Source organism: Cydia pomonella, chromosome 7, assembly GCF_033807575.1.
Source record: "Cydia pomonella isolate Wapato2018A chromosome 7, ilCydPomo1, whole genome shotgun sequence".
Lineage (NCBI taxonomy): Eukaryota > Metazoa > Arthropoda > Insecta > Lepidoptera > Tortricidae > Cydia > Cydia pomonella.
Window position 1 is genome coordinate 4,226,513 of NC_084709.1, and position 24,300 is coordinate 4,250,812.

Sequence of the window (24,300 nt, forward strand, 5' to 3'; positions counted from 1 at the left end):
TATCAAGACGAATCCAACAATACCTCATACATCAAAATCCATCAAGCCGTTTAGGCTACAGGAGGCCACAAAGAAATAGACATACATACATACACTCGAAAAACATTACCCTCCTCCCTTTGGCAGTCGGGTAAATACTTACTTACCTAATATTTTCACCTCGAAGAACCTATCCTGTATGCATCTAGTCATAATATATCCGGCACAGAGAACAACATTGAATCAAAGATCTTCATCACTTATTTGTAAGGGCTTGAATGACTATTGTGCCGTTCGTTTTCCCTACTTTTGAATAACATCGATTGACCGTAATCCCTAATAGACTAGGGAAAGCAACTTCAAATATATACACATTTCAGTACCTTATTCCTTTGTAATAAGGATCAAACGTAACGGTGGTGAATGGACAATAATGTCAACATAACAACTTGATAAAGGAAAACGACCTAGAAACGTACAGGTCGATAGGCTTAGACCGCTACATAGGGCGTCTAGAGTGAAGTGGCAACTTAAATTGCTATATCAACACTGTTAGGTATGGTTCATTAAAACGTGACTTGAGAGTACTTATTACTAGAATCCATAGTTACAATAATAAAGAGATGAAATGGGGGAGCAGTCATATGACCGAGTATATTCATTCATTCTTTTAAAATTATGGCTTTAGTCCAGTGGAACTATTTCACCAGTATCAAGGTAGGAGCTTTACATACGACTAAATTTGTACGGTTAGTACAAGACAATGTACGGTGATTTTATCAGCTCTTGTAAAGCGATAGCTGGACTTTACAAGTAGCACGTGGACTACCGGGCGTTGACTCCAAAATGGTGGTTTCAAGATTTATTCTTCATTCACTGCACACCACATTAGTTTACTTTATAATAAGCTATCGATATCTTATACCTTTAAACGAGCAATTCTTGTATATATATATATTTCTGTGATCTCGGAAACGGCTCTAACGATTTCGCTGAAATTTGGTATATGGGGGTTTTTGGGGGTATACAATCGATCTAGATTAGTCTTATGTTTGGGAAAACGCGTGTTTTCGAGTTTTTATGCGTTTTTCTTACGACGCAGAATATGGTCGCTAATTTCGTGTTTTCGGCCACTGTCCGTCTGGTCCAGAGGGTTAAGACGCGGACTGCTAGAAACTAGTGTTACGGGTTCAAATGTCGCCCGGTGACTAACTTTTGTTTTTTTTTATATGTTCAAGTTTATATATTTTTTTTAATTTTTTATTATTTTAGACAAGTTTAATTTAGTAAAAAAAATTATTTAAGATTATCACCTATACACCACCATATTACAATAAATAGTTATTAAAACCGAGCAATGCTCGGTCGCCCAGGTACTTACACTTTAATGAGCGAAAGCGAAAAACAAAGGACTTAATCACGAGGCGTGACTATGAAGATGGCGCTAAAACCAGAAGTCGAACAAGACTGTTCGTGTCATCCACGGTGACGCGCAGATTTGTCAATTCTAACCCTTAATGACATAAAAATATGAGTCAAGACATGCGTTTTCGTGAATGACACAATGTATAGTAATATAGTGGCGATTTCTTTCATGTGATTGTTCCGATGTAGTTTGTCACATGAGTCACATCTAGTCTAAGCAGAGTTCAGGTATAATCTCGTTATCATAAGTCCGGAACTAGGAACTGTTACATAACAGCTAAAGCCTGCCTAGCAACACATTATTACAACATATTACGTACGTAACGTAGTCGTAATTATATGTGTATTTTCATCACACTTGCTCGAAAAAGTTCTGATTTTAGCCTTACTATAGCCTATTTTGTTCCCGCTGGAGTTATTGTGGTGTGGTGGATTGTGAAAAAAAAAGCTATAACTCCCTAGGGAGTTATTGCTTTTTTTATCGTGTCACTTATACATACAAACCAAGTAGCATAAATGAGTTTTACTTTTAAAATACTGACTTTTATAATTGAATATTTTTGTTTATGTTTAAAATTAAATAATTTGATTAATTTAACAGCAGTTTAAAATATTTTTACATAATTTTCAATCGTGGCTGAATGGCTAATAGGTCCGTGCCCTCGCGATGCTAACCTGTCAAGAAATTACAAAATGGCGGACGAATGTAGTTTAGTTATTTAAGTAAAATTTAGTTTTTCCTTCGTAAGTGTGATGAAAAACATTGTGTGTGACTCCGGAGGTAAGAATATTTCAAACTCGGGTCTTTAATTCCCTCCAGCCTGCGGCTGTCGGGAATTACCACCCTCGTATCCAAGGTTTCACTTACCCCCCTCGTTGCACAATGTACTATTTATTGTTTATGTGAAAAAACCGTAGTTAAGAATTATTTTGCTTAAAAGTTAGCTTTTTCTTCGCAAGTGTAATGAAAAACATTGTGTGTAACTCCGGGGGTAAGAATATTGCAAACTTGAGTCTTATAATGCACTCCAGCCTGCGGCTGTCGTGCATCTAAACATTCGTTTGCAAAATATAACTTACCCCTCTCGTTGCACAATGTACTATAACAACACTGAGTTATGTACTATAATATGGTCCCGTTATAATTATACCATTATGAGAGCCTTACCTTTAAAAACACGTGTGAAACGAATAATATGTTTCTCTCATACATCCCATTCATAGTCAACTTTTGTCTCAAATACAAAGGTTAAACTTGACACATTAACTAATTTGGTATCACATTGACATAACAAATGATGTTACAGTTAGCTGTCAGAAAGTGACGTTAAGATAAAGAGTGAAAAGTGTATACCATATTATTGAAATATTTGTGGTCTATACACAATTTAGCGCATGAAACACGAAAGAAAAACTTACATCTTTTGTTCTTCAAATAGGAAAACATATCTTATACCTTTAAACGAGCAATTCTTGTATATATATATTTATATATATTTCAGGGATCTCGGAAACGGCTCTAACGATTTCGCTGAAATTTGGTATATGGTTTTAGGGTTTTTGGGGGTAAACAATCGATCTAGATTAGTCTTATGTTTGGGAAAACGCGTGTTTTCGAGTTTTCATGCGTTTTTCTTTTGACGCCGAATATGGTCGCTAATTTCGTGTTGCAGGCCACTGTCCGTCTGGTCCAGCGGGTTAAGACGCGGGCGGCAAGAAATAACCAGTGTTACGGGTTCGAATCCCGCCCGGTGACTAACTTTTTTTTTTATATGTTTAGCTTATATATAATATTTTAATTTTATTGTTTTAGACAAGTTTAATTTAGTAAAAAAATGTAGTTAAGATTATCACCTATACACCACCATATTACAATAAATAGTTATAACCGAGCAAAGCTCGGTCGCCCAGGTACTGTATTGTAATATACAAAATTAACAGATATAACCGGGCTAATATAACCAGTGCGGCGAGACTCCTCCTTTCGGCTTGTCTCGGCTCTGTTCGGCTTAGCATTCCTCCGGGCAATTATTAGGGTTGGCACAACTTGACGTCCCTATACGAACAAATAAGAATCAAAGTTCGTAAAATTAGAATAAAAGCACAGAATAAATAATAGTACTACCGTATAGAAATTACTTTTCTTACAAAACTTGAGGTTTGACAAACAGTAGTGTTTGATGATGTCCCGGTTTCATTATCGATATTTTATCGCACACTGTCTTGGGTGCCACAGATAAGTGAGATCAGTAGGAAGTTGTTTGCTTCTCTGGGGTCACTTCGCACGCTTCGTGGCTTCTTGCCGATCGCTACCAGAATTGCGCTTGCTCAATCTCTTCTCCCTATATTGGATTATGCCGATATTTGCTATCTTGATCTTATCTTGAGCGCCTTCAAAATGTTTGGCTTCCTATTCGTCATCGCCGTAACTCTCATATTCTTGTACTTCTTTATAATTTTCTTTTCAACCCCTCTACCCCTCTATATCTTAAAGAGCGTTTCAACAATCTTTCCTCAGTCCGCTCTGCGGAGAAGCATCTTGCTCCACCACCTTCATCATCAAAATGTTATAACAACTCTTTTACTTTTCGTGCTGTTCGGTTGTGGAATGCTTTGCCATTAGAAATTAGACGTGCAAAATCCCTTCCCGTTTTCAAAAATCTTTTGAAAACTCATTACCTTTCGCTGCCTTAAATTGCCTTTATTTATGATTGTATAATATATATATGTATGTATGTATATATGTATTTATTTTATTAGTACTAGTATGTAGTAGGTATGTATTCTATTGTCTGCGTCTTTATTTTGTTGAGTTATATGTATATCGGCACTACCCGTTCAATGTTGTAAATTCATAGTTTCCTGCTACCCAAAGGTTGCCTGAAAGAGATCGCTTCTTAGCGATAAGACCGCCTGTTGTTACCTAACTTTTAAGTGTTTTTTTCATTTCCTATCTATTTTTAACTGTATGGTGCACAATAAAGAATATTTACATACTTACTTTGACAGCGATTCAGGGACGAATTATGCGTCCCATTCTAATGCATGGCACTATCCTTTTCGGCTATTTAGGGTTGTCAAGATTGAAGTCATTACAACAGTCGAACATTACAGAAGGTCTTGTTTGGACTCGTGTAACTTGTGAAAAGTTTTGACTAGGGCTATCATTTTGATGTCATCTTTTAGCTGATATCCTGTACAAACGTAGTGATTATATGCTCTTTGTCCTGTACTATCATTTAACAATAAGAAAGTACAGATCAACGACCTTGTTTTCAAAAAAAAAAATAATGTAATAAAGTAAATTTTTTGAAGACAACTTTTATCTTTTTTATTAATTCTTAAGTAATTGTGGAAGATTCTCTGTAACATTTATGCTTGAAATGTATGCCCTAGTTCATAAGCTATCGAATGTATATTAATTATTAAATGTGCGATAGGTAAATGGACATATAATGATACATTAACCAAGTGCAGTCGTGTTTGGCGCCATAAAACTTTGAAGGGGTGCATTTTTAAAATGGTTGAGTAAAAACAGATATGGGGGTGATTCGTCGATAAAAGTCATCGTACTATACGTGGTTAACGGCTCCACTATACGTGCACAAACACATTGTATTAATAGGGCATTTCTCAGAGGTGACGTTCGGTGCCTGACTTCGGTGCCGATTATTTTTTTTTACTTTATAGACATGTGATGTTAAAATTAACAATTAGGCTTAAATTTAAAAAATATTGGTAGTGAAGGCCTCCTTATAGACGTAAAGGTTCGCGAGATATTTGAGTTTTTCAAAACACTGAAATCAAACACACTCACCGAAATCAATATTAATAAAAAGGGTGCCACTGAATTCAACACTTACCAAGATTGTAATAAAACAATATTATTTGAGCATCAAAATAGTTTTATTATCAATTTAAAGACATCATAATGAAGAAGAACGTGATTCAGTTGCTTCAAACAAAACATTACTAAAATTCGCCCCGGTGGACCTTGCCGTTTTTACTCGCTCCTTAAAATGTATCTATACAAAACTACTTCTGCTAACTCGATAATTAATTTCTTACTGTATCTTGTAACCGTAGCTGTGTTAATCTTAGTTTTATATCCTTTATATTGTTACCTAGCGCTATATATTGTAGATTTATCAGTAGGTAATCTAGTAATCTGTGGACGATGTTGTTGGTCTCACACTTCATTATTCTTTGTATTTTATTTTTGTGTCTAAACCTGTGTGTTACTGTTTTTTGTCCCGAATAAAAAGAAAAAAAATATATAATTATGTTATTATTGTGATTCATCATAAAAGAAAGTTATGCTCTGCTACAAACTATGGATTTATGATTATAAAAGTAAATGGCTTCAAAAACTAAAGAGTCAAATCAAAATCAAGATAGAACGGTAAAAGAATCATTATTTTAAATAAGCAGTTAAAATCAATAACAAATTAAAGTTTAAATATCAAAAAATAAACTAATTAGATCTTTAAAAAGCAAGGCAAAATTGGCCTGCTCGCAAGCAAACACTTGACAATCAACAACAAAATTAAATAAAATCTTAGGAAGAAAATAACAGTTATGCTTTAACCTTTAACATAAAATTGAAAAGAAAAAACTGCGTAATATCCTGCTCGAACTTAATTTTAACTATGTAATGTCTATATCTCTATTAATATAATATTCAGTTGGTTTCTCTGACAATGTGCAGACACATCACAAATATCACAATACTCATAACTCAATAACATTTTAGTTTTAGCTACATAAAAATTAACAAAAGGCGACATTTCCCGTGTAATAACACTTAACATATACACATAAAAATATTTCTTAAAAATAAATAAACATATTTGAGATCAATGAGTTATTGAGATCTGCTATTAATCAAATATATTTAAATCATCGTCTAATTCAATGACATTATCTGAATCAAATGTAGGAAGTGAAATGTCATGCTGTGCTAAAGATGGAGTTATCAGGTTTTCCAAGTCAGGTATATCTTTCCAGAAGCTGTAATTTTCCTTTACACTTATACTATTAAAGTAACTGCTTTTTGTATGCATGTTCATATAAGATTGCAGATTGTACTGTAAATAAAAACCAATAATTATGGCACCAGCTTAACAATCGAAATTATATATTTATTTGGCCATATATAATAAGCACATGTTAACGTATATAATTTAAATTATCATTGTATGTAAAGTACAAAAATAACGAACAATATAGTAAAGATTGACAACGGTGGACTATTTTTTGATTTCGGTGGTCAAAAAACCCACCGAATCCACGGTAATCACGCCCACTGAATTCAATTTTAATCGCTTTTAAATAATTACAGAAAACATAATCATAGTATGTAAAAGAGTTTCTAATGTCCAAATCACATACCTCTGAGGATGGCTTACGCACTATTTAACTGAAAAAAGCATAAGCACTTAAACAATTAATGGCTTCACCGAATTCAAAAAATCACGTAACCAAACTCACCGAATGCCGAACAAACCTTTACGAAATCCGCTTGCAGACCGGGAGCCTACGTCCGCTCTCGCCGGTAAACGTGGCGCGACTGAAGCTACCTGCGCACGCGGCGTGACGTTCCTGGTATATTCCTTTGTGAAATGCCGACAAGGTTTATAAATTCCAGTGAAATCACGTGTTGCCGCGGGACAAGTCGAATAATTGGATTTATTTTGTAATATTAATGCGTAAATTATTTTGAGTCTAATAATATAAATGATAGGCTTATGTAGAATACATGAACCAACTTTAAAAATTAAAATAAAATTACAGTCTTAAGTTATGATTTTTTGTTTCAACAAATCTGGGTGCGGGACATACCCAGTGTTCGTCAATTTTAGCACTTAACATTTATTTTCTTATAATATATATACTACATGGAATGTTTTACCAGTTGTCGAGGTGTATCAGATGCTGATGGATTTGCATGATTTAATTCAGATTTTATAGGCAACAAATTCACGTGTTTATGCCCCCGGACACGTAAAAACGCCACCTCTGAGAAATGCCCTATAATGTATATTACGATGCCACGGTTAATGTTGTAATGAATTGTGAAAGATATATTATGACATACTCATACTTGCAAATTTTTTATCTATTTTGAATTTTGATTTTTATATGTTAAGATGTATATTTAAAATTGTAAGCAAAGATATATTTTCAATTTCAATCTACACGCTGTATGCCGCTCGAGTAAATACTCGAATAAACTTTTTCCTTCTAACCTCAAATGTAACTGGCCACATAAATTTAACATCAATCCAATTTGAAGAAGAAAACTGTCAAATCTATTGACGAATAACATGAATGTAGTCAAAGAGCATATACTCGTAATCACTACGTTCAATGTAGTATAATTACAATAATAATTAACGGTTACTAGATTTGTTAATATAAATATAGTTTCCTTGTGTTTTTCAGGTGAAGGGATCAAAATGAGTTACCTTGAAAAGGTGGACCGGTACCTGGATTCTCTGAAAGTTGGAAAAAGTGAGTATTCGGCGTTTTGTCAATATAATCCATTAACTTTAAACATTAGCGTTTGCGTCAAATCCGGTAGTTCTGCAAAAAATTATGAACTTTAGAAGATCTTATCTCGGAAACTATTATTATATGGGTACCCGAAAACGGCCGCTGGCACGGAGCGACAAGGGGATAATATTGCGTGAGCGGCTCAGGGTGTGGAGAGGTGTGCGCCGCTTTCTTATGCAAATTTCACTTAATTATTAGATCTACAGAAACTATTCTAGTCTCGTACTGTAGGAAATTTAGTCTATTTTAAAAACTCCCTGAGAAGGTAGGTCGGTAGTCGCCCAAATCTAAAAAAAAAAAACGAAATTTTCACAGTGTTTTCGTTTATTGACAAAGTTGTGTTCGGCGCTCGAGGTCATAAACTTGGATAATTCATTGAGCCATCATCATAAATAAGTCAGCAAAAAATCAGAACTACCGGATTTGACGCGTACTTTAAGGATAACTTTTTAATGTCAATGTGGAGAATATACATTTTTTTGTTGAGAAAAGAACTCTCGTATGTGTACAGTCAGCCAAGAAAATGGTTTACCACTTTTCGACTCTATTTGTCAAGTAATAGAGTAGAAAATTGGTAAACCACTTGGCTGACTGTACTTATACGTTCTTCGCTCAGACACAGTCAAAAAAGAACAAAGATAAACAATCTCGACGTCTCTTTTTTTTTTAATACTACGTCGGTGGCAAACAAGCATACGGCCCGCCTGATGATTTGTAAGTGTCGTGTCATATTTGTCGTGACTTAATTTTCAAGTGTTAAAAAAAATACGTTAAAATCGCTTACCTTCTTTTTAATGCTAAATAATGATCATGAAACAAAGCCTCGGACATACAGGCAGACGGACATGGCGAAACTATAAGGATTTCTAGTTGAATACGGAACCCAATAAAACGAACTATAGGAACGGGGGCGAAGTTAGGGTTAGTTAATAAAAATACAGTGAAATGAAAGATCTTTCTAAAAATTGATTTATAGTATAGTATGGATGACGTTATATTATATTCCAGGTGCCCTAGTTGACTCATGGTTCATGATGTCGAGTCCGATCCCGATCATCTGCGTGGTGATCGCGTACCTGATCTTCGTGCGCGTCGGCCCCAGTCTGATGAAGAATAGGCCTCCACTCAGGATCACGAAACTCATCACGTATTATAACGCAACGCAGGTGTTGCTGTCTGTGATGATGGTTTATAAGGTACTTTCTTGTACTAATTATAGAAGTTAACGGATTACCTTTGAAACTAGACACGATCTATTAAATTATGTGATATATGTCGGCGGCCGATTGTAAGATCAGACAGATTGTGAAATTTCTAGGCATATCGTGAAACTGTTTGTCTCGTTACCTGAGTCGACGTTCCCATTTCTGGATAGTTTGCCCTTCGGGCATCTGAAGCAACCTAGGCAAAGCTAGGGTTTAACGTGACTATCGTCAAAACATTACACAGGAACATTATGATCTGCCTGATCAGATCTTACGATAAGCCGCCGTGCACCAAGTCAAGTCAAGTCAAGTCAAAATATTCTTTATTCAAATAGGTCTAGCAACAAGCACTTTTAAATCGTCAAATTTTAGAAATATCGTCTTAATCTAAATTTAAGAGCAATTTATTGATGCAGTTATTATTATTCTAAAAAAACATTGAAATATTATAGATATGGTAAACTTAATAATAACAATTTCACAAAAGGATCGTCAAACATCAAAATCGACCGTTGAGATCCTTCAAAATCTATCATATCACCTTGCTCAGTTGCCATCAGATATATAGGAGAGGCCAGGGCGCTCACAAATATCTCAACACTCGTTTATGGTCAAGGTGTTAGATTGCTTGTTCAGGTATTTTTGAGCACCTCGGCCGTTCCGATATATCTGATGGCGACTATACATATAGTTCGTTTTTTTTAGCATTATAAATAGGTATTTTTTTAGCATTATAAATGTCTTTTTATTGAAAATTATTGAAAAACACTTATAAAAAATCAGTAACTATTACTTATTTAAGCAAAAGAATGTAAATAATCGTCTATGATTTTATAATTGTTACATATTTGTTGTAACTTATTTTTCAAAAGTGATTTTTAATAAAAAGTCCACTGTAGTAGTTGACGACCGGTTTGGCCTAGTGGGTAGTGACCCTGCCTACGACGCCGATGGTCCCAGGGTCAAATCCTGGTAAGGGCATATATTCGTGTGATGAGCATGGATATTTGTTCCTGAGTTATGGGTGTTTTCTATGTATTTAAGTATTTATAAATATTTATATATTATATATATCGTTGTCTAAGTACCCTCAATACAAGCCTTATAGAGCTTACTGTGGGACTTGGTCAATTTGTGTAATAATGTCCTATAATATTTATATTTATTTATTTAAGTCACGTCAAGATCGCTTACCTTCTTTCTAATGCAAAAAAAAGTGTTAAAAAATATTGAAATAACTTACTACTACTACAAGACCTTAATCCTAATAAGCCTCCGTTAAACTAATATAACTTAATAGTACATTACGATACAAGTACGAAAAATAGGAAATTCGAAACGAGTGGCGATAAATTAAAACACGACCGAAGGGAGTGTTTTAAATCGACACGAGTTGTGAATTACCTATTCGCACATGTATCGTACAACGTTTTACAGTACATATGGCCCTTTAAATGTTGGACACAGTAACGTAATATGCTAATTTTCGCACTAGTGCGGTAAAGTAGCACCATATGTACTGTAAAATATTATATTACACTCGCGTGTTTTTGTACAATTTATTTGAACATAAAATATTTCGTTACGTACACCAATAACTATTTATAAATACATTAATGTCTAATCAACTTACGGGAAAATGATAGATAGATAGATAGAATACTCTTTATTGGCACACCTCAGTAAAAATATGCAAGAAAAATAAACCATTGATTAAATTTAGAGGCAGACAACAGGCGGTCTTATCGCTAAAAAGCGATCTCTTCCAGACAACCTTTGGGTAGCGGAAATAGAGAAGTTAATCGAAAAAGTAGGTGTTGCTAAACCGTTATGAAGCCTAGATTCACACACACAATTACAGTGAATAAACATACACATATAAGGAATATAAATAGACATACATAAACATACATATAAACATACATATAAATATATATAAAATTAACCGAAACATAGCTAACTATGACAGCAGCATGTCAGCCACAGAGTGAAAATGAGCTGATTAAATATTTCTTTCTTTCCAGGCTCTGAATTTGAACATATTTCGAGATGGTGTGCTCTATGCGGGGTGCAGATATCCCTCGAATACTCAAAACAAGCAGGTACATTTATTTTAGTACATAATTATTATTTTCTATGGTTACTGAAAGAAAGTAACGAGCTACATTGATCGTAAAAGTGCAATTGCTAAATAATTTTGTAAGGCGCAAGTTGTTTATTTTTTTCCTTTCGGATTGAGAAACCTGCCTACAAATTTGATCCATTATGATACTATCGAAATCTTATATAAGTAATATACAGGGTGACCTTAGCCATTGAACAAACTTTACTTACTTCTCAGGAATGCTCTGACGTTAATATTTTTTTATTAGATCAATAGATAAAAAAAAAAACAAATAAAAGTTATTAAAAAATAATCAAAAAGGTTGAAGAAGGTTCCATACCATTCTTTGAAGATATTACCTTAGGAGCTATTATAATTATAAAAATTGGTAATTTGTTAATTTCTTCGAAACCGCTACACCGGCTGTTATGATACTTTGTACACTGGTTCTAAATACCCTAATGCATATATTATGTACGTACTTTTCGGCTTTGTCCAATGGCTAGGGACACACTGTATGTTGAAACTATAAAATATATCTACCTATTCGAGATCATTTTCTTAAAGAGTGAGCTTAGATTTATCTATGTCCTTAGACTTAGGAATATTTTTTTATTAAACTCTATCTATGCAGTTGGTAAACTTCCAAGTAGGTAATACAATCATATGCAGTTTATGCCTGTAAATGCGTATATTTTTTGCACTTAATTACGTGTCTTGGTACCTATTTATTCATCTGTAACGCTTTATTGATTTTCTATTTGTTTTACAGCTTTTGGAGCTAGGATGGTGGTACTTCTTCGCCAAGTTCACTGAACTCCTCGACACTGTGTTCTTCGTGCTACGAAAAAAGAATAAACAGGTAATCATTAGAGATAGTATTAAATGTTACTTAAGGATATTAGTCTTACTTCTAGAAATAGCTCTGAAAAAGGAAAACGTCTGAGAAATTAGGATACTGATTTTTGGATCTAATCTGTTGATATCTTATGACTGAATTATGAATGAAGCAGGAGTTACTTTGAGGAAATCCACGATAAATTTATTTTCCCTAATAGTAAAGAAATTTTTCGATTTCTCAATCTCACGACCGAGTTTAAAAAATACACTGTCACAAAAACTGGCATTCAGAAAACTCAACAGAATAGCGGTCGTTAGCAGTGCAGCTGTTGTAAATGGTTCTCAAGGTAAGTTCTGATGTTAAAGTAAAGAAATCATATACATATATTTCAATTTATTGCATAAGTTATGCAAAACGTTGCAAACACCTATCCTTAGAATAGAGCAAACATTTTAATACTCTTATTTGTTTCACGCTGACACACGTTATATTGTAAATTAAAACATATGTACATTATTGACAAATTATTTTCTTCTCAGGTGACCTTCCTCCACGTATACCACCACGGCATCATGGCTCTCTACTCCTGGAGTTACCTCAAGTTCGCCGCCGGCGGCCAAGGGACCATCCTCGCCCTCCTAAACTCTGCCGTCCATATCGTCATGTACTCCTACTATCTTCTCTCTGGACTGGGGCCTCAGTTCCAGAAGTATTTGTGGTGGAAGAAATATGTCACTACTTTGCAGTTGGTAAGATTTTAATAGTTTTGATTCTAAATAATACTACACACTGGCGCTAGCAGACTTCGCTCAAGGGACCAAGGGAGTCAAAGGACCAAGGATGAGCTAACGCTCTTAAACTTTGCCTTTCACTTTATCATGTATTCATTCCTATTATCAAAGAGAATTCGAAATAGAGGTTTTATTGTCAAAGAAAACTCTGTAGCCACATAAATTTGATGGCGCCACTTTTAGATATTTTATAAATTTAACACATATCAGTGAAAGAATAAGGATCAAAGTCAAATGGCGTTCTAAAAGTTTTAATCATGTGTCGAAAATATGGCAGTACACTTACTGTAGCTACAAAATTTTCTTTAAAAATCCATCTCGATTTCAAATTATCAATGGACCAAGGGTTGCAAAGGACCAAGGATGGGCTGCCGCTCTTAAATTTTTCCTTTCACGTTGTCATGTACTCATTCTATTATCCTCCAGAGTGGAGACTCTGAGATGGGGCCTGGCCTGGCCTGGATGAAATTTTGAACGAATTTTGAAAGACCAGGGATGGGGTTGGTGGTCAAGGAACCATCCTTGCCCTGCTCAACTATAATGCCCACGCTTTCATGTACCTACTGGCTTCTGTCGAAGCTATGGCTTCTGTTCCTAAAGTATTTGTGGTGAACGAAATATGTTACTACGTTGCAGCTGGTAAAATTTTGACAATTACGATTGACTGCCTTGACTTAACAGTGCAAGATATGCTTTACATTTCATAGATCATTGTCTGATAATTGTGCGTTATTTTTCAGGTACAATTCGTGATTATGCTCGCGTACTGCATATGGACTCACTTCTCCCCAAGATGTCAGTACGCGGTTGGCTTCACCTACTTCATATCGGCCAACGTCACCATTTTCCTGTGTCTGTTCCTTAATTTCTATTCCAAAAGCTACAAGAAGAAGAAAAGCGTAGAAAAGGAGATACAGAATGAATTCGAGAAACAAAGAAACGGGACCAAACAAAATGGAGTTGAAGCGAATGGAATCACAGGGGGAAAGAACAAAGGGGGGTGCACAAATGATTGTAAGGATATTTCCAATGTAGAAGAAGTTCCTTGCGCAGTTGATAAGGCCTGTGGAGATTACATTAAGAAAGGCAAGGTGTTCCTTACTAGACGCACAGCCAAAGCGTGTGGAGAACTAGATTATGAAAGCATAAAGAAATGATTCTTATGGTTGAACAATATGGTTAGTTCCGGGTTTTTTGAGACTGAATTTTGTGATGGCGATTATAAACGAAATAATTTAGGAGCGATTGATAAGTAAATAGGGAAAAATTGTTTTAGTATTAAGGACGTATGAAATAGAGCTTAAAACTGACTTTATTTTTAATTAAATTAGTGTCAATTCTGTCACTGAAAATATGTTGATTGTGCTACTAAATTTTATTGATGAAAAGATGTTTCAGCATATCGTAGTTAAAGTGCAGAACATTTTTATGCTGTTGAATTATTGAACGTAACAGTGAGACGATACGCTTTAAGATTTAAATTATATTAATATTAAAATGCCAACCGCACAATTTTAAATACTGTAGATGCTAAGAATTTTATTGTTGAAATTATAGCCTTACGCTGTTATTGTTTAGCGAATAGCATTTCAGTTTAACATTGCAGATTACTGAGTGTCATACACATTTTATTGTATGATTAACTCGTTCGCGTTCCTGTAGACATTGCAAAGTTAAGCTAATTTTAACGCTGCACTCTTACAGACGGAATAATTTTTTTCAGCGCTTGAGACCCAAAGGGAAAATTAAAGTCTTTTTTCTTCAATTTAAGCATATTATAATGCACTTATGATTGAAAAACGATCGCCGGTTCTAACCTTAGAACACAGCCCCGAGAAGATAACGGCGCAAGAATCTCAGTGGGAAATATAAAAACGTGATATGAATATACCCGGGACGTTAACGTTCGTTGTTTCGTCCACAGAAGAGAACTTATTCTGTAATGTGTTTGACCCCTATAGAAGAGGACAAAGTTTCTGCATCATTTGAAACCAATATACTTACTTATAAATCGATTAAAAGAGGTATAAACATAAAGCAAATTAAAAACATTTTATGTTAAATAGCAATAACTGAAAAATATTCCAACTTACCTGGTAGCTTTTTTAGTACGAAAAGTACTTACTACGTTGGCTCAGCGACCCAAAATGAGACTTGGTCTCCGACACAAGACAGGGCCACTTCTCTCGGTCCTGTACGACTTCTCGCTAATTGTTGACTTTAAGTTCGCGCAGATCCGCCTCCACCATGTTGCTTCAGCGATACCTGGGGCGTCTGATAGGACATCCTCCTGCTAGGCAACCCAGGTTCTTTTCACCTTCCGATCTACATCCAATCTCTCAAGGTGGCCTCATAAGGTCTTAGTGTCTAAGCTTCTAAGCAGACGCACCAAGATCCGAATCTCTAAGACCATGATTCGCCCAATCCTATCCTAACCTACGGATGCGAAGCATTGTATGAAAAGTACAGTTCGAAAATTATTTGAACTGTAACTGCAAACACTAACTTAATATTAGTTATTAAAAAGTGGCTCGCACAGTAAAAGTGCGTAAGAATAGAGGTATTTAAATACGCGGTTCCGGTGAACCGGTTAGCGCAATACTGTACTTAAGATAAGTTAGTTATTATGACCAAGATTAAATTATCTAAGAATCTTGCCACTGTGGCGTGTACTTTTTAGTTTCTTGCCAAAATAAATGTTCTGTACAAATTTTGGAATTTTCCTGTTTATTTGTAATTGTAAACAATATTTCTAAGTAAGGGTTTATCGTATGTTAATAGATTTTTATGCATAATTGATTTTAGACAGTGGACATTTGGAAAAGCCGTAAGAGGCGGACGTTATCATAATAGGACTCTGAAGCATCACATTTTAGGCGCAACGAGTCAAGAGGACTGTAATGGAATGTCGTATAACATTACAGCCCTCAGCCCTTAAAGTAAGCTTAAGAGGGAAGTAGCACGTACTTGACCATACAAAAACTAAATATTTTCCATTCTACATGATGTTTTAGTATGTTTTTGACACAATGAAAAACTAGGTTTATAGATTTTCCTTTTTTTTTAATTCCAGAACAATATTGTTTTTAAAAGCGAAACCCTTAAACCTAGAAAGCGTTCAATATCAAATTCAAAGTGAATTGTTAAGAATTAGTTAGTGGAAACCGTTTTGTTCCGAAATTAAATTTTATATAGAAAAAGTACCGTTATTTCGTTAGGATTGGAAAGCTATTCTTCCCCCGTAAGGATCGCATAATATGCTGCACTGTTATAGGAAAATTTTCCGCAGATATTTTAGACTATTACAATAAAATTTATGTCTCGATCGTAATTTCACATTCACACCTTATACACTGGATTCTGGATTTGGCAATTTATTAACTAATGTTATGAAGTTTAAAGGGGTGTGCACACCGGATACGTGCGCGTAGACGTGCTCATGCGCATTTTAATATACAGATCCTTATAAGAGACGGCACACCGCTTACGTTTGCGTGACGTGATGTGCGGTGCCGGCTCCACGTTTAGCTCACGCAGCCGGTCTGCGCTGCCTTAGGCCACACTGTAGTACAGTGGCTATCAGATATATTGGGTCGGACAAGGTACTCAAAAATATCTGAGCAAGTACTTTAAAATTTTTATAATAGAGTCTTTGTTCAGATATTTGTGAACACCTAAGCCTCTCCGATATATCTTTTGGCGACTGTACATCGCTTGCGTTGCGTTAGTTCGTGTTCGTAGGGCATTCGTGTACGATCAAGTCTGAAAATATCGAGACGTACAAAGTGCCAAAAATATATATTCACTACCCTAATATATGGGCCATAAGGTCGTGTATACATATTATTGGCACTTCGATCGTGTCGATGTTTTCAGACGTGACTAATACGAAGGGAGCCGGAGTCGTGCTACAATACGCATGACGTGTGGTTTAATGTACGATTCCCACCGATCGGGCGGCATCGGAGCGCATTGCACATTTGTACGACTGCAAGCCGATCGGACGGATTCCATTGCGTCATAATGTATGACACGGCCGGGAAAGGCCCGACTCCAGCCGCTCGATGGGTATCGTACATAAATTAACTTTTTTTCTCGCCATTTCCTTTCCACCGTCCGATTTTTCACTAATAATTTAATGGCATCTAAATGTCATTTCTAACGAGCTTTGCGGGTTGTAAACAAAGTATTTACTGCCAAATTGATGTTTTTTTTTTTCAATTTCAACGATTTTGTATAATTGGTTAAACTATTCGTTAAAAGGCTAAAACTGATCGAGTTAAGTTCACAAGTATCCGAACAGAGCCTTTACTGTCAAGAGGCTTGCGTGTCCAGATATTTTTGAGCACATTGACCACTCCGATATATTTGATGGCGACTGTACATAAGGGCGTAGGTTTGGTACGTCATACAGATGTAATAGATAATCCTTTCCCGTCGTATTTTCACGGAAAAGATCGCATTTTTCATGCTAATTAAAGTAGCATGACTCATGCTATTTCAGTCAGTCTATTGAGATTGTAATGAGTTTGAATGAAATAGCATCATATATAACGTTTCCGTGAATATATGACGGAAAGGATTATTCACTACGTCTGTAAATCCATAAGTTTTAGGTTCCCTATTTGTAATCCCATAAATACCAGATAAAAGGCGAATCTGGATGGAATCTCTATGTGATATCTGAATCTATGGGATAAAATAAGTGTCACTTTTTAACACCATGCGATTGAAAGAGACAGATACTGTCATTATTACGTAGACAAATACGACCATCATATTCCTGCTGATACGATACGTTAGAAATTCGGCTGGCCGACACGTCCGGAGTGTCTCACTGAATTCAGAAAACACAGAATCCCATACTAGCGGCCCGATTCAAAATTTAAGATACGTCAAACATTTGCGATATGCATTAGAAATGTCAGTGTCGAAAGTGACGATTCTTCAAACAAAACGATCTCTTCAAGTATGGAAGGTAGAGGTAAGGAATGAAATCTTCTTGTACCAAAAAGTGTCCGTCAAAAAACCATGGCGCTACAATACCTAGAATATTTGAAAAAAAAAAAAACAAATCATAGACAGCGCACTTTACACCGTCAATAAGGACTGGGTTCTTACCTACTCTCGCACTACTCTGGAGAGATTTGGAACTATTATTTATAGCTAACAGCTGGACACTTTTGCAACAGTTCTGCCTATGGAGATTACATACCTTACCTCTACCTTCCATATCTTAAAGTTCAAATCGGGTTGAATGTCATTATGTTCCATACACATTCTAATTGTTCAGAATATGAATTTTTCAGATCGATCTGTAAGAATAATACTGACGAGCGTTCTGAATATGACGTACCTCTTTCCATACTATTCGTGAAAGACACCATCTATAGTTAAAATTTGTTTGTATGAATATGCCGTTGAAGTCTTTTATGACAGCTGCCGCCGCCATATTTAACTTTGATCAGTTCGTTGATTGGTAGTGATTACAGATGTGCAAGTCGCGGAAAGTTTCCGAAAAGTTAGAAAAATCACGGAAATTTCAGAAAAAATCACAGGAAACAAAGGAAAATTTCGTTTTGGAAACGAAAAATTTCGTTTCCTTTACTACATGAGAAGTTTCATAATTTTCCATGTGGAAACTTTTGCAATTTTTTCTAGAAATTTCACGAGGAATCTCGTACTCGCCTATTTCAATAAACGTCAAATAATACGGCACGCGCATAATTATATTGCTATCCAGCTCGCACAGTGTTATTGACCGCCGTCATCGTGAGCGGGACAGCAATAAAATTACGCGCGAGAGATAGAGATAGCAACAGGCGGGTCAATGTACGAAATTCCTTGTTTTAAGCGTCCTATACTCGTAATGATATGGAATCAATTGTAAAAAGAGAGGCATATTATTTTTATTTCTTTAAGAAGCAATTAAGTTTTAAGAACTTTCACACATTAATAAAATATGTATAATAATAAATATTTTAACATAATTTATGTATAATTAATGAATCACTCAGTTTAATGTGGCCTTGTTTAATTACTTAAGTTGTTTAATATAGTACAAAATAATATTATATAATAAGATGAAATAAAATGTTAATACATTATAGGAGTTTTTATTCGCTCAAATAATATAACATAGTAATTTTTTGAGCATCAGTTATCTTAAAACATATTGATGGCTCAGTTTCATTGGTCAATAAGGCCCGTATGCAGGATGCGGGAGATTTCCATAAAGCATGCCAAAGGGCCCGGGAACTGTTTTCATTGGGCGATAGGGCCCGTATGCGGAGTGCGAGAAATTTCCAAAACGCATGCCTGAGTTTCACTAGTCGTTCTACCGCCTGCGTCGCGCAGATGCTAGACGTTCAGTCGGAAAGCTCACCACATAAGAATTAAAATTCGCATTGTGTCGAGATTCCAACTTCACGACCCTCAGAACAAACCAAAACAAACGAACCGTTTGATACACAAAACAGTAAAACAACAAATTACTATAGGTAAAAAACATAAGTAAGTCACTTGTTGTATGTAGTTGTGACGTGTTCGAATAGACAATACATGTTTAAAAGACACACAAAAGAAACAAATGTCTATTCGAACACGTCACAACTACATACAACAGGTGACTTACTTAAGTTTTTTACCTATACTTACTTACCTTAAGGTGCAATTGGTTCTACAGTCTGCGTCAAATACTTCGTAGCAGTCAAAGTAGCCAAATAGTTCGGTACACCATATATTTAGTATGGTGTACCGAACTATTTGGCCACTTTGACTGCTACGAAGTATTTGACGCTGACTGTACAACCGGAGTTTTTAAAAAAGGCTCTCTGTAATCTGTAATTTTAACATATTTTGCCGTGCAATGATTTTGTGTTATGTCAATTATTATTTGAAAAGCTCGTCTTATAGAAATTGTGGTAAATTGAAATTTTAATAAGTGCATAATTATCTCGTATGAAAGGAAGCTTCATAACTTTAATCAGTTATATCGCAACAATATATATCTATATTACGTTTCTACGTTTATATAGTGTACGTTTAACTAGGTGATTAAGTTTTTTATAGAGATCAAGAAGAATTTCATAGAATTCTAATACAACACGGATACTTTTGACGATCGTTCTGGCCTAGTGGGTGTAGTGACTAGTGACCCTGTCTGTGAAGCCGATGGTCCCGGGTTAAAATCCTGGTAAGGGCATTTATTCGTGTGATGAGCATGGATATTTGTTCCTGAGTCATGGGTGTTTTCTATGTATTTAAGTATTTATAAATATTGATATATTATGTATATCGTTGTTTAAGTACCCTCAACACAAGCCTTATTGAGCTACTGTGGGACTTAGTCAATTTGTGTAATAATGTCCTATAATATTTATTTATTATTTATTTATTTATAAGCACGGATATTTTTTTCTGAGTCATGGGTGTTTTCTATGTATTTAAGTATTTATATATATGTTATTGTCTAAGTACCCACGACAAAAGCCTTATGAGCTTACTGTGGGCATTTAGTCAATTTGTGTAATAATGTCCTATAATATTTAGTTATTGAAAAATAATTACGGTTTATTTATAATTTAAATATCTAATTACTTAGAAGAATTGGGCGTGACATGTTGCCAGGCAGAGTGATGGCAGGTGAACCAAAATGTTAACGGATTTGTGTCCGTTGTGTGTGACAAGCCCGGTGTCCGTTGGCTCGTTGGGTGGATGACATTCGAAAAATCGCGGGACACTTCTGGATGCGACTAGCCCAGGACCGGTATAAGTGGTGTACACGAAGAGAGGCCTGTGCTCAGCAGCGGGCGACTGGAGGCTAAATGATAATGATGATAAGAAGGGAGTGCTTAAGATGTTTATAAAAACATTTCAGGGCGAAATCACTAAATAAGTCGGAGGATGAGTGAGTATGATTTTAATTATAATGTTTATATTGACTCCATAGCTTTATAACCTTACAGTACAAAAACTCCGATGCTTAGTCATTACATGATTTTTTTGTTGTGTGCGTGACTTGAACTCTAGTGCCCATACCTAAAGTATACACAGGAAATGTATAGACAGCTCTTTAGTACTTAAAGTATTCGTTTAAGTTTTACAAGTTCATTCAATTGAAATTAGAATAGGACATTGACCGTCTGGGCCTTTAGGTTTTAAATAAATAAGACTTAAATATGTACCTACTAATGAGTGTGCTTGAGTTATTGTTTGTAATGTAAAGTTATTATTCTCTTTATTTATTTCTCTTCTTTAGTCAGGTCATTTATATTATGAATATAAAATTAAAATATAAAAACACGTATAAAAACATATGATCATAATTATTATAAAAAACCTAACTTTTGGTGCCGCCAGCAGCGGGGCGGGGTCCAAGCTGCCGGTAGTTAGGGCCGCAGAGTGAGGAACCGACGTACTATACGCACCGTGTCCAAGATTGCCGCCTTCTGCATCTGAACCTTGATCCAGCCGCCCAGCGAGTCTCTCTAGGTGTCGATCGAGACTCTTCGCTATGAGACCGTTCGCTGACATGACTATCGGAACAATGATCGTCGAGTCAACATCCCACATGGCGGTAATCTAAAGTCTAGGTACTTGCTGGATTTGTCCTTCTCGGCTTTCACGAGATTCTCATCATGGGGGTTGGTGACGTCGACGAGCACGGCCCGGCGCTGCGATCGGTCTATTAGCACGATGTCAGGCTTATTGACAACAATAGTCCTGTCAGTGATGATAAATCGATCCCGATAGAGCGTGGCGACCATTTTCGAGAACTGGCGAAGGTGAGTACTTGTACTACGGCACTTCGCGGTCCACAAGGCCGTATAGTAGAGCAAGCTGCTGGTGGCGCTTATTATTATTATTATCGCTGGACCAACATGGCCCAAAAGAGCAACTAACAGAGAGGAATGAAACGTCTTAAGGGAGGCCTATGCTGGAAGGCAAGTCGACTAAGTATATCTAAAGACAGTCATGACAATGAACTTTATTGTAATTTTTAATTTATTCGTTGTAAACGTTCCATTTGTTCGCACGAAACGGTTTGCCTCCTCTTTTCTGGTACGGACGGCTATGGAATGGAATGCGCTCCCGCCATCTGTATTCCCTGATAAATATGACCTCGGTCTCTTTAAAGCAAGTGAATAGGCTACTACTGAACCGGTGAGCTCCATCTTAGGCCCTGTCTTCACTTTCCATCAGGTGTGACTAGAGCCAATCGCCGACCAGCTTTTAATAAAAAAAAATGTTTTACTATAATGTCAAATTTTCATAACCTGAAAAAAAAATTAAATCTAAGTTCATAATAAATGGCTACTTTATTTATTTTAATGTATTTAATTCTAGAGTCCTTTAATCCCTTGTGCTTGTAATCTACATGATACATATAATCTACATTCAGCGCATGTGTTAATAATATAGCCCCCGTTTGGCCTGTGCTGACCGAATGGTAACTACGAAACCCTACACTGAGCATGACCTGACATGCTTTTGGCCGATTTTTTACGATATAGGAGGCAAACGAGCAGACAAATTGCCTAATGGTCTGAGATTGAAACTGCGTTGCCGACCTTTGAGATGGGAATATGTGGAACACCATCTTTTCTTGAAGGTTTGGAGGTCGTATCGATCAGTACCCTGCACCTTTTTAATCTCTCTGGTTTAATCCATTGGTTGACTGATAGAGGAAGCCTTAAGGCATTAAGTATACTATTTGTAATAATATGTTTTGTGCAATAAATAACTACCGTAAATGCGCTTAAGCCTTTTTGCACCTTGAACCATCTGTTTTCTTTAAATTGTCCGCCGACTAGGGCACAAAAGGTCATCCACAGAAATCATTACCATCTTGACGCAAATTACTTATTACGATTTACCTACACGGTTTTAGACTCCTTTATAAATTCGGGAAACATTGACGTGTATGGTTTATTTTTAATTTTTTTTTTTATTACAATGTGCACAGACTTTGAACTGACTGTTAACTGTTTTGTAACCCTTTTTATATAGTTAAAGTGAAATTAGTTAAGTTACATGTTTTTTAAATACACTGGACTTTTGCATAATAGCGTGAAGTAAGTTTTGAAATATAGATGAAAATAATAATTGTTTATTTTGTTAAATACTGTTAGCAGTTGTGGGTTCCAATTTAGCAACGTTACTTGCAGTCAGTAGAGAATACCTGTGATAGAAGATCCCGCTCTTTTAGAATATCTAAAGTAATTTATAAATTTAACAAAAGATAACACAGTTATGCAAATTTTAAGGATAAACTAAGTTTAACTCTTCTTAGGGTTACCTAAGCCATTATTTGTAAAAAAAAAACAGTGTTTGCGCTTCCATACAATTAAAGTTACCATCTCATTTTAAAAAGTCATTCTGAAATAACATACAATTAAATATGAACATTCAAGTAACATATATCTCGCCTCGAGTTCCATATTAGCTCAGTTTCATTGGTCGATAACTCGGTCGATATACGTAGTCTTGCCATAAATTCTGTCCCAACCTTTTCATCATATTAAATTTAATAATGGAATGTTTGATATACTTTTGTTTCTTGATTATGCTTAAATAGACATTTGGCTATCAGAAAAAGATCCAGGTACCGTTTCCCTGAAGATGGAGTGGGGCATCAAAGAGAATCCGGTCGCAGTGATAGCGTTATATGTACAAGTGCAACAAGCAAGTGAATGATATTTTCAAAATGCTGAAACCTTTGAATATAACGTAGAAATTTATGTATCGTACTATCATGCGATACAACGACCCAGGAGCAGTCGACCACGTCAAACAAGGACACCGGCAGTGATTATAGCGGTTGCTGAGCGAAGTCGGAGAAATCCGCTATGCAAGCGGAAAATCATGTTCATGTTTAGAGAAATGAAAATTCCCCCTCAAACTATAGTATGTCGCGTATCATAAAACAAGACCTTAATCTTGGGGTTTATCGTCGGAGCACAGGACAGCGACTGACAGCGGCCCTACGGAAAATAAGAGCGACGAGAACTAAAGTGTTGTGGCAGCGGCATGCAAAGGGCGGATATCGTAATATTCTGTTCACAGATGAAAAAATCTTTACCGTGGAGCAAAAATTCAACCGCCAAAATGATAAAATATATGCTCACGGTTCCCAAGAAGCTTCTGAAGAAGTTTCAAGGGTAGAAAGAGGCCACCATCCTGCATATGTCATGGTTTGGTGGGGAGTATCTTATGAAGGCGTCACAGAGCTTCATTTTTTTGAACACGGGGTAAAAATACGTGCTACGAACTATCAAAACGACATTTTGAAGAGAGTTGTTAAGCCGCTAAATGATACTTTATTTGCCGGCAAGCACTGGATATTTCAACAAGACTCTGCCCCTACACATAAAGTTAAGACAACATAACGGTGGTTAG

General features: G+C 35.8%; 1 protein-coding gene across 2 annotated transcripts in view; it reads left to right on the plus strand.

Annotated features, from left to right (window-relative positions):
• The window catches only part of LOC133519604 (elongation of very long chain fatty acids protein 7-like), a 29,300-nt gene extending 13,682 nt beyond the window's left edge, over window positions 1-15,618 (plus strand). Inside the window, exons 2-8 of one of the 2 annotated variants that reach the window (XM_061853633.1) lie at window positions 7,849-7,917; window positions 8,968-9,155; window positions 11,189-11,266; window positions 12,041-12,130; window positions 12,649-12,858; window positions 13,641-14,078; window positions 14,624-15,618. In XM_061853633.1, coding sequence (XP_061709617.1) covers window positions 7,849-7,917; window positions 8,968-9,155; window positions 11,189-11,266; window positions 12,041-12,130; window positions 12,649-12,858; window positions 13,641-14,057 — 1,052 coding nt within the window. In that variant the 3' untranslated portion in view covers window positions 14,058-14,078; window positions 14,624-15,618. Of the gene's footprint in view, window positions 1-7,848; window positions 7,918-8,967; window positions 9,156-11,188; window positions 11,267-12,040; window positions 12,131-12,648; window positions 12,859-13,640 lie in introns of both variants that reach the window. The other variant, XM_061853634.1, reaches the window with a different exon arrangement.
• Window positions 15,619-24,300: the final 8,682 nt, after the last annotated feature.